The sequence below is a fragment of the Cornus florida genome, unplaced genomic scaffold (assembly GCF_030987335.1).
Source record: "Cornus florida cultivar Cherokee Brave unplaced genomic scaffold, ASM3098733v1 CherokeeBrave_3.0.0_Hap2_Chr01, whole genome shotgun sequence".
Taxonomy (NCBI): domain Eukaryota; kingdom Viridiplantae; phylum Streptophyta; class Magnoliopsida; order Cornales; family Cornaceae; genus Cornus; species Cornus florida.
The window spans coordinates 18122744-18134808 of record NW_026775571.1 but is presented as its reverse complement, the minus strand read 5'-3'; the positions used below and the strand labels follow the sequence as shown (position 1 = coordinate 18134808).

The 12065-nt window shown below is 40.0% G+C and overlaps 1 protein-coding gene across 2 annotated transcripts in view; it reads left to right on the top strand.

The window, feature by feature from the left end:
* The window catches only part of LOC132293285 (uncharacterized), a 90370-nt gene that overhangs the window by 64039 nt on the left and 14266 nt on the right, over positions 1 to 12065 (top strand). For both annotated transcript variants that reach the window (XM_059790720.1, XM_059790712.1), the window contains exon 11: positions 5118 to 5227. In XM_059790720.1, the coding sequence (XP_059646703.1) occupies positions 5118 to 5227 (110 nt within the window). The remainder of the gene's footprint in view (positions 1 to 5117; positions 5228 to 12065) is intronic.

Genomic DNA, 12065 nt, shown 5'->3' with positions numbered 1-12065 from the left:
CCTCTTCCTCTCTCCACAGCTCCACGCCATCCACTTGAATTCTTCCAATATGATTATTCCTCCTATGAGCGTTAGCTAACCGGTGAAAGAATTTTGTGTTCCGATCTCCTTCCTTTAGCCAAAGAGCCCGAGATTTTTGTCGCCACGTGATCTCCTCCATACTAACAATCTCAGCAAAGACCGCCTGACAAGAGGCTCTCCTGGAACGTAGAAATTCCACATCCCCTCCTGCCTCCTCAAGACGATCAATCTCAGAAAAATCAGCTAGTACTCTATTCTTCCTCCATTCCAAATTCCCGAAGACATCCTTGTTCCACTGCTTAAGAGCAAATTTGAGAGCCCTTAACTTCTTTGTAATTGTGAAACTGGGCGTTCCTGAAACAATAACTCCCTCCCACCAAGATCTGACTTTCCTTTGGAAATCTTCCGCTCACAGCCACATATTCTCAAATCTAAATGGGGATCTTTGAGAACATAAACCCCCACAATCCAAGACCAAAGGAACATGATCAGAGGTGACCCTTGCTAACACTGCCTGAACAACATCCGGGAATTTCTCTTCCCAGTCCCTGGAAATTAAAAATCTGTCTAATCTTGAAAAGAGCGATTGGATCCCTACCATTTGACCAAGTATAGGCTGCACCTTCCATTGGTAAATCAATAAGAATGCCCATCAATAAAATCAGAAAATTGATCCATTTCCAAGAATCGTCTTCCCCCTGTGGACATCTTTGATGGGGACCTTACAGAATTGAAATCCCCTCCCAAGCGCCAAGGGAGAGACCACAATCCTTGGACATGGCAAAGCTGCTCCCAAAAGATAGGTTGCTTATCATCAACAACCGGTCTATAGACTCCAGTAAAAACCCATTTGAAGTTGTCCTCTTCCAACTTCAGCGCACAAGATACAGAAAAACCTATAGCATTCAAGGCCTCCTATTCCACAAACCTTCCGCCCCACAAACTCTTAACCACCCTGTCAGAAATGGATGCCAACTTGGTTTCTTGTAAACAAACAAGCTGGGCACCCCACTTCCTTAAAGCTACCTTCACCACCCTTCTCTTGTTCGGATCATTAAGACCACGAACATTCCATGTAATGATTCGTATATTCATTGCAAACCAGATAAGATAATCTCCCCTCCACCCTTCGTGAGACTCCTACTCCTGGTTCTTCCTCTTTCCTTCGCCGCCACTCCTTTCCCTTCGTAGTTGACTTCAGAAATGAGATTCTTTATCTCCTGTAACCTCTTTCCCTTCCACAATTACTTGAAGGATAGATAATGTCTTATCGTCATTACCTTCTGAAGAGACTCCCAAAAGCTTACTAGTGATTCCAATGTTGTCAACTACCCAATCTTTCCCCTTATCAGCAACCTGTTCGTCGGGTCGCACCATAGCCAATGGCACCTCCTGTAGGATTTCAGAACCATTCTCCACCCAGTGTATAAGCTCATTGGAGCAAACTTGGTGGATAGAACCCAAATCATCAAACACCTCCTCTTCCAGCTCCCTGTCATTCTCATAAAAAGAATCAGATTCTGTAACAAAATCGCCCATCCCAGCAAGTCTACCAGAATCAGTCTTGTCAGCCCTTGTATCAGGCAGGCAGTTAAGACCTTTCAGTGCTAAACTTAATCGAAGCTCTTTAAACAAAGCTACGGCCTCTTCATTGGACAACTGAAAGTGCAAATCTCTACCCACACAGCCTGTAACCCCTTCAGATAATTTCTTGACTGCACAATCTGCAATTTTCATCTGCCTAGAAACACCAGACTCACTCTCTTTCTTTCCTTCCGTAATCAACCCTTGCAAAGAATTAGTTCCATTGTTCGTTACAGTCATCTCGCACCTCTTCTCCAATTCCGGTTCAACACCAGCACTCCTCAACACGCAAGAAGGGGTAGAAGAAGAGGATGGACCATTAGAATTCTGAGGATGTGAAACTGATGGTGTACCTGGAACATTAGTAGAAATCCACTTCTGCTTCTCTTTGTGAGACCATCTAACTCCGTGATGATTTCTGTTTAAGTCTCGAGACGAAGGCCTGACAATTCTTCCTTTTGACTGTGATGTATTAGAGAGAGATGAAGATGGGATACCCGCACAACATTGAGAATGACGAAAACCCTTTTCAATAGGACCTCCACCATTCGCGGCGGCAGATAAGTTCATCCATCTCCTCTTCTCTGGTGAATTCCAAAAAATTGCAGAAGTATCATCAGAACGACGGCTTTGTGAGTGATTGACTCATTTAGAAATAGGTAGGCTAGGCTTGGAATTGATAAAAGAAACGACCATTTTATTATTGGGCCCCCTCAAAACCTTTCTCTTCAGGTTACTTACATTTGGTCCATAATATGAATTGGCAATGGGCTGTGGGCTGGGCTTGTTCTTAAAAGAAAGAGGCCCCCGATGAACAACCCTCTGCATCTCCTGTGGGCCGTGATATGCAAGCGGCCCATTTGACGAAGTAAGCCAGTAACCCGCTACAGATCCACTCTTAGGCCCATCAAAATCTCCTTTAAAGCCATGATCTCTGCCACGTGGTTGGTATGCGTTAGCGCGGATATTAGGAGGTAACGTAAGGCATTGATTAAGGGTTTGATTGATGGCCCCTCTACACGCTTTTGGCACGTGAATAGGCTGTTGCCTCTTTCCTTCGATGCCATGGTAAATCTGTACATTCCGGTGACTACCATCATTTGCAGCAACCAGAATATATGAACTCTCCCCAACGCCATAGTAAGATTTCGGAAGAATACGAGGTGTTATTTCCTCTATCAAGTTGACCCTGTAAGCCACTCGTTGGTCCTCAACAAAGACATACTCCGGCATCACTTTTCTGACGGAGACATAGAGGAGAACTCGCTGTCCACATGCCGAGACGTCCGCCTCAACACCTCGGAATCCACTGCATAAGTTCCCAATTGCTTCGAATAACTTATTGCACCAGAGATGGAGGGGTAAACCAAACAAAATCACCCTTCGTATTACTCGTTCTTTTACAGCGGAACAGCCGGCGGCGAAGTACCAAATGTCAATGGATAATAAGGCGTCGCCCCATCTCTTTCTTCCTTCATCCAACACCGTTAAGGCCTCAATCTCCGATGGAAACCTGAACAGGAGCAAATCATCAGGTAAAGGAGACACTTTCACCCCACATGAAACCTTCCAAGTTTTCGACGCCCACACCTCAATCCCTTAAAGAAACCCCACATCTTTGTCAAAATGACCTACCAGACATGATCGCAGGACAGATTCACGCTCCTAGATGCTTTGATGATCAACCCTGTAAACCAGATCATTGCCTATAGAGCAGCTTTTGATTTCCCCGTGAAAATTGAGACGTCGTAAGGTCACAACACTAAGATAGGATCGATGCATGTCTCGATTCCTTGCCAAAAGAACGAAAAACTAGTGACAGACATAAATGGCTGACGCCGGAGTGGAAGACTCTGACGTCAAAAAGAGAAGAGAGAGAATATATTGGGGGTTCTTGTTGTATATCATGGAAAGGATGGGACATGGGCAGATGTGGTTGGAGTTTTGAATCTTCACAATGGAGTTTTTATTCTCTTTAATGGCATCTCGTTAGGCTTCTCAAGCAGCTCAATGGGTCCCAGGTAAATATCCCCATTTCTTTTTATTGTTGCTATGGAAGCCTTTAGTCATATTGTGGGGAGGACACCATGAAGTCTATCTTTCTCAAAGGGGTTAAAATTGGGCTCGTTTGGCGTAATCTTTTTGAAAGTTACTCATCTTCTGTTTCTTTAAGCGATTCTAGTAGGGGAGGTGCAATAGGTGGTCAGTTCGGGGTGTAGATTAAGGATGTTGCAGCTGTGATCCTCTTTCACAGCTACATATGCGGGATGTTGTGGTTAAGAGATTTTAGTGAATGCTGGCAGGATCAATAGCAATACATATCCAAGGGGAGAAGACTTGATAACTATCCTACCTGCTCATGTTATACCTCTCTTTGGTCCCAACTTCTGTTGTGAGGAGGTTAGAGAAGTTGCAGACAGATTTCTTGTGGGTGGGATAGAAAATAGATTTAAAAGTTGCTTGGTGGATTGTAAGACTGCTTGCTTTCATCATTCCTTGAGCATAGACATTGTTGTGCTTTTGTGTATGTATTAAACTTTGGAGTGCGAGAATTAGGACTTGTTTGAAGGTTAAGCATGACCTCAGGGAGCTCTCCTGTGTTCGTTGATTCTTTAGAACGGCAGATGTTAGGGTATAGCTTTTCTATGGTTTTGTATAAATCCTATGTACAGAGGCTGCACCACCCTTGAAGTGGTGCTAATGAAATTGGCAATTCCAATGGCCCTTCTATCATTCTTAAGCACAAACATTTTTGCACTTCATGGATTTGGGTTAAACTTCAAATGCATTAAAATTCCCATCTAGTAATTTACTGCAAATCTGAATTCAATTCTCTAATAGATAAGTCACATGCCGAAGAACACTCAAAAGCATTTACTACTTTCCACAGAATCACTGAGGGAAAGGGGGAAAGGTGTCCTCAGAAGAATATCTCACGGGGAATTTACTTTCAGTGGACTGCTCACAGAAGGTTGCCTCTGATTTTGAATGAATAAGCTGGACTAGCTGCTAACACAAACACAAGTCTGAGATCTAATAAAGAAAATTAACAGATTGACGGTAGTTAGCATTTGAGCCCTGATGCACGTTCACGCACTTACAATCTTACTCTTATGGAACTCATTATACTTGTTGCATGTAGGATAAATCCCTTGCATTATTTGAGATAAATTCACATATTTTAAAGTATAGTTCAAAGTATAAATAAATAAATAAAATTTTGTGACAAGTAGTGTCAAAATAAGTGAAAACAATGAAAATTACTCAAAACCGTTAAATTTTTAATTTCTCTCTTTTCTATTTTTATTTTATTTTATTTTATTTATTTTTTGTGTTTCTAAAGACAAGTTAATACTTCTAATTTTCTGTTGTATTGGATTTGGGGTATTGACACGTTTGGTGTTGGTTTCTCTTTTTCTATTTTATTTTTTGTGTTTTTAAAGCCAGGTTAATACTTCTAATTTTCTGTTGTATTGGATTTGGGGTATTGACAAGTTTGGTGTTGGTTTCAGAATGGTGTCCTTTGGGGTGGAGGAATTTGCTTTAAAATTTGGAGATTTGAGACCTTCTCAGTTCGTTGATGTAGTCTCACTCATGGGTGACAAATCTGATAATATTCCAGGTTCTTTATAATTTTGTCTTGGAATTCCAAATAGAAAGGAAGTTTTTTATGGAATCATTGGCCGGGAATTGTGCTAGTTTCTTTTCATTTCTTTGGGTGTTTTTTTCATAATGGCATTAATCTAGTTTGGAGGATGCGTAAAAGGAAATGGACTCTTTTTGTTTCCTTCATATTGAAGCTATATATCCTTAAATCAAAATTCTGGGATGTAGAGTCCAACTTACAGTCTTTCCCAATATTGATAATCTATTAGGTTTTCTATTTACAACAAATAGTGAACATTGTGCATCATAAATGAGCTATTCAACTTAAAAGGGTAAAGCTTAACTAGGTGTTTGCATGCTCATACTGCTTTGATTGTGTGCTTTGCTATTTATTTTACATTTTACCATGCCTTTTTATGCTGACTAAAGGACATTATGTAGTTTTGATCCACCAATATGAGGTGCTAGGAGGGATACACTAGATATAGACCAAATATTTTGACATATTTTCACAAAGACTGCTCTCAATCTCAGTCCCACATCCACATGAATCTTCATGCGTTCAAACATTTTACCAATGCACTGGGCAATGTTCCATACACTTTTGTGCTCACCATTCTCTTTAAAGATGTATCTTGTCTAGTTAATTTTTTTAAACATATCAAGTCCTTTTATCCATATGTCCATGGACCATATAAGTGGATGTCATTTCCTAATTTTTCTTCCATTAATATTTAAGCATAATGCCGCAGTGTATTTGTATTATGCCTATGGTATCTGGTTTCTACTGTACCTGTCTACTTATTGAGCAATATGGTAAGGGTATTGATTAGTTTTGGTCCCATCACAGAACTCGATACTGACCTAACTTTTGGCTATTAAAAGTGACTTAAAAAAGTTGAACATATTAGGTTAAATGCCATGTAACAGAAAAGAATGGAGACAGAGAATTCATGTGCCCGACCCCATTCATATGGGATTATGTCTAGGATGATGATGATATGATTTGATCATCGATTGATTTCTTTAACTTGTCAAAGTTGCTTTAGGTGGCTTTTTAAATATCCAAGAATATTCCTAAACTTATTATTACCTGAACAATTCAATAATTGGTAGATTCTAAACTTATTTAGATAATCAGTCTTTCTTAAAATAACATTTCTTATTGGTCGAGCAATTCAGTGATTTCGAAAGGGAATTGTGTTCTTAGATCCCTTTAAATGCTTTTAGATTGTTTTCAAATCTAGAGGATTCTAAAGGAACCTACGAAATATCAATCATTGGCTTATTCCTTTAGAATAACCTTTACTGAATTGCTCACGTAGATTTCTTCGAATTCTCATTGATTCCTTCAAATTTTGAGAGAAGAGGAAGGTCTTTAGCGTGAAGATTGCTTTTGATTCTTTTAAATTCCTTTGCTTTCTAATGTTATAGATATTCTTGGATAATACTGGTAGATTCAGTACCAAATTTTCAAATCTCTCTAGATTTTCTTAGGTTCCTTCTTTTTTTAAAAAAAAAAAAAAAAAAAAAAAAATATTAATAGTTTTAAGGCTATTCTTGGATACATTGGGTAGATTCAATACCATTTATCAAGAAATTATATTCTTGGATTCTCTCCAATTTCTTGGGTTTAAACTTTAAAGTACTGTAAGAGCATTCCGCGAATCTACCAATTATTGAATCGCTCGAGTAAAAAGAAGGCTACTTTTGTTTTCTTCTTGAATACTTTTGAAATCACTTGTAGCTAAAACTAATTTGCCAATTAAATTCTACGATTAGATTGGAAAGGCATTCTAAAAGCATTTTGATTCATCTAGAAATGCTATTTGACGAAACGAGTAATAAGGAGAGCTATTTTTAGATTTAGAAAGCAATGCAATAGAGTCTAAACAAACAAGCATAATTATAAAACCACTTAAGTAAAAAGTAAGGTTATTCTTGAATTTGAAAAGCAAACATAATGAATCTGGCAGAATTTAAGAGATTCTAAAGGAATCTGCCAATTATCAACCCACAACTCAATCCCAAAAGAAAGGGAGAAGTAGAAAGTTGCCATAACAGGCTGAATATATTGGTAATTGTTGAAATTTATTATAGGGTTTTGGATGCTTTGGGTTTGGAAAGGAAAGATGAAAGAAAGAGAGAAGAAGACAGTAGAAAAGAGAATAATTGTGCCAAATCCCACTGGTTAGAGCACGCCAGCTGCGATTGGGGAAATTAGACCCACGAGACGTACGCATGACAGCCGTCATCAGTGCCATTCAAATATTTGTTTTGATCGCCTTGATGGTAACCAACCATGTGGACGGCTACGTGGCATTACAGGAACCTTTCAAGCAGTGGCTTCAGATGGGCTTAAGTATGGCCATGATTTGTCTTTTGGGCTTGCTAAACCCATGAATAGTGGGCTGTTATTCTGTCATGGGCCACAATTTACAAAGGATACTAAGAGGAATGTCACGTGGGGGTCCAGCAACCATTTATCTATTTCCTTCCTAAATGACAAGCCCAACCCACAGTTGCCCAAGCCCAGCCGCGACAATGATAAGTTACGAAATGGGCCACCAGAAGACTTAAAAAGAAAGGTTTCTGATCTGTGTTTCTTTTCTCAATTCAAAGCCTAGTCCATTTACTGAACCCAGCATCGATCATTCACAGAGTCGTCCTCTTCATGGTACCCCTGCAAATTTTTGTACTTTGCCGGAGAAGAGGAGATGGATGAAACTTAGTGCTGACAAGGCTGGTGTGAGCATATACAAGAAGGTTTTTCGTTATTTACAGTGTTGTGCTGAAACACGTCTCTACCAGTCACTGCACTGACAAAGGGAAGAAGCTCTAGATTTTCATCTCGGGACTCTCATAGACATAGCCATGTTTATAGATGGTCGAGAAAAGACAAACAGAAGTGGACCTCTACTAATGACCCATGTATATCCTCTATTATTCACTCCCGGAGCTCTCTTACTGCCCCTTCTTCCTCTTCTTCTTCTTGTGGGGCGGTGAGAGGCGATGTTGAGATAGCAATGGGGAAGAGCTGTGTGCTATCAGTTGTGCCTTCGACACCTGAAGTTGAGCATGGTCTGGTTACGGAAAGTAAGGTTGCCAGTGGGTTGCCACACTTTCAGCTGTGTGGGGAGAGATCTCCACTTTCAGCTGTCTAATGAGTCGGCTATAGCTCTGCTCAAAGAACTCCGCCTGTATGTAGCCTTGAAAGGCCTTAATTGCTTGCCACCTGTAGGGGTTGAGGAGAATGAGTTTGTCAGATTCGTGAGTAATGGAATGGGAGACTATACTACAGATTATGATTCGATGACAGAGCCATTTGAATTAGGAAGAGATAGTGAAGAGGAGGTGTCTACTGATCTGGTTTCCATCCGACATGTTAGTTCTAATGAGTTTGTTCCTTGGCTGGAGAATGACTATTCTGACGTGATAGAGGAGGAACCATTGGCTGTCGTGGTGGTCGAAAATATAGGAGCTACTAGTGAGTTGTTGGGTGTTTCATCAGAGGGAAACAATGACCTGACACTATCCATTCTTCAAGCAATAGTGGAAGGAAGAGAGGTCGCAGTGACCGATGAGGTAGTGAATACGAGGCCTCTTATTGTCCTAAAAAGGGGCACAGGAGGTCAAGGATCTCATCTCTGACGTCAATTATGAAGGGAAGAAAAAAAATCCCGTATTGCTTGAAAAAAATCCCACAAATTTACACGGATTCCCAGAGAGCATTTAGGTCTGATACCATGTGAAATAATGGGAATATTATATTTATTTAGCAATGTACAGGGAAAAAATATATAGGCAAACAGCCTACAAAACTGGAATATTGACTCCTAGAATACAATCCCTATAAATCAGGGATATTAGCTAGCAGAATATACATTCTAATTGCAGGACATATATACAGCTGTAATACACGTTTTCTCCCCATCTACTGAGTTGTAAAATCTACACAACCTATTTATACCATAATTACTGATTCTAACACATCCTAACATGCTCGTCTCTTCTAAAAGATCAAGATTATATTTCCTTCGAGATATAAAGATGCCTTTATTTGATCTTGCAACCTGTATCCCAAGAAAATATCGTAAATTCCCCAAATAATTTGATCTCAAATTCATGTGCTAAGTGAGCTTTTAACCTAGGAACCTCTTCAAGATCATCTCTTGTTACCACAGTGTCATTCACGTATATAATAAGAACAATGATCTTGCCCTTAGCATGCTTAATGTACATGGTATGATCAACATTACTTTGCTTGTTCCTAAACTTGTTCATGGCCTATAAAATCGGTCAAAGCAGGCTCTCAGGGACTGCTTCAACCCATAACTTCTTTAATTTGCATACCTTCCCTTCAGGAAGAGAATCTTGGCGGAACCTCCATGTAGACATCTTCCTTCAGATCTCCATGAAGAAATGCTTTCTTCACATCTAATTGTTGAAGATTCCACTCTAAATTGGCCGCACATGACAAAAACACACTGATGTAGTTCATAGCTATTGGTGCAAATGTCTCTTGATAATCAATGAGATATGTTTAAGTGAAACCATTAACAACCAGATGTGCCTTGATCTCTCTAGTTCCATCTGCTTTCTGCTTGAGAGTAAAAACCTAATGGGAGTAGAGGTACATTGGGTTCTGAAATTGGAGTTGGAGCTTGCAATAAGTGTGGTGGAGGTACATGAGTGGGAATTTGCTCCATCTAACATCTAGACCAGCATACCTCTGCAAATCCTCCTTATCCAATCTCCTGTAATCAGCTTGTCCTTCACCCTCTCTAACCCCCCCTCCTCTCGTTATGAATGTTGGACTGTTCGACTTGTTTTCCATATTCCTCATGAGCTGGAGGTTGAACAGGATTAGGGATGTAAGCTTCAGAATGGAAAAAAACCTTTCTTCCTCCTTCATGTTCTCCCCCTGAAGAGATGGTTTGGAAGAAAATAGGGCCTAGACTCATGAAAAGTGACGTCTAAGATAGTAAAAGGTTTTTTTAAGAGGAGGATGTTAGCACTTGTATTCCTTTTGTGTTGCCGAGTATCCAATAAACACTCATTTTACCGCCTTGGGATCAAATTTCCCTCTAGACCGTTGGTGATCGTGAACAAAATATAGACTTTCAAAAACTCGTGGAGGAATGGAATGAATGATTCCACGACGTTGAAGCAACTCAATAGGAATCATAAAGTCAAGAGTTCTCAAAGGCGTTCGATTAATGAGGTATGCAACAGTGAGAATAGCATCACCCTAGAAAGTCTTAGGAACACCCATACTGAATAGTAGAGAGCGAGCTACTTCAAGAAGATGGCGATTCTTCCATTCGGACACTTCATTTTGTGCTGGAGTATTAACACAACTAGTTTGATGAGCAAGTCCATGGTCAGCTAGATATGCTTGAAAGGCACCTTCAGTATACTCCATTCCATTGTTAGTTCTATGAATATTAATTTTATCATCAAACTCAATACATATCATCTTGTGAAATGTCTGGAATCATGTGACCACATCGCTTTTATGATGTAATTAGTAAACCCAGGTAACTTGAGAAAAACAATCAGTAAAAGTAAAGAAATCATCGATAGACAAAAAGCAAAACAACCTTGGAAGATCCCATGCATCATAATGAACAATCATAAAAGAGTAATGCTTCTATTATTACTAATAGGATGAGAATTCCTTTGATGTATTGCATACTCACAAGCATCTCAAATAAAACTCTATTTATTACATTGCGTAACCAAAACAGGAAAAAGTTTATTCACAGAAGGGGCAATCACATTGGGAGGATTCAAGTGGACGGAGTGGAGTTGTGTACGGAGGAGGAGGTGCGAAGGGGGATTGGTTCTTTTTACCAGAGGCTTTACTCTGAGCCGTTATAGTGGAGATTGTCTTGATGGCCTTCACTTTGACTCAATTTCTATGATTGATAGGGATGGCTTGGAAAATCCTTTTTCAGAGGAAGAGGTGTTGAGGGCACTAAAGAGCTGCAACTGTGATAGGCTCCGAGTCCAAACGGATTTACTATGAGATTTTTGTTGGAAAGCTAGGAGGTGGTGAGATATGAGGTGATGGGTACCTTTTATAAGTATCATTTTGATGGGAGGTTCGAAAAGTCGGTGTTCATCTTTCATTGCTCTCATCCCTAAGAAAGGAGTTGTGTCCAATGTTAAGGACTTTAGACCAATAAGTCTATTGGGTTGCATTTATAAGCTTATTGCTAAAGTTCTCGCCTTGAGATTGAGGGAGGTTTTGGACTGTCATCTCAGTGTCTTAAAATGCATTTATTGGGCAGGCAGATTTTGGATTCCGCACTCATTGCCAGCGAATGTGTGGATTTTAGGTTGAAGAGCGGTGTTCGTGCAAGCTTGATATTGAGAAAGCATATCATCATGTTTGTTGGAATTTCCTATTATATTTGTTGGGGAGGATGGGTTTTGGGGAGAGATGGAGGAACTGGATCGAGACTTGTATTTCTCCTGTTAGATTCTCTAAACTAGTGAATGCGTCCCCATCTAGCTTTTTTTTGGAAGCTCTCGAGGTTTGAGATAAGGGGATCCTTTTTCTCCTTTTTTATTTATTATTGTCATGGAGGCCTTTAGCAGATTGATGAGGAGGGCAGTGGAGTTGGGTTTTATGGGGGATTCAGGATGGGGCAGGATACAGGTAGCAAATGGATATCTCTTATTGACTTTTTGCGGACGATACTTTGGTTTTCTGTGATGCGGATGTGTCCCAACTTAGATATTCAAAGTGTGCTTGTCCCTGTGGGGTTGGTAGAGAACAGTGGCATCAGCCTTTTAACGCATTTAAAAGGCGTGGCAAGAAAGATTCTAGAGTTCAAACCTTTATT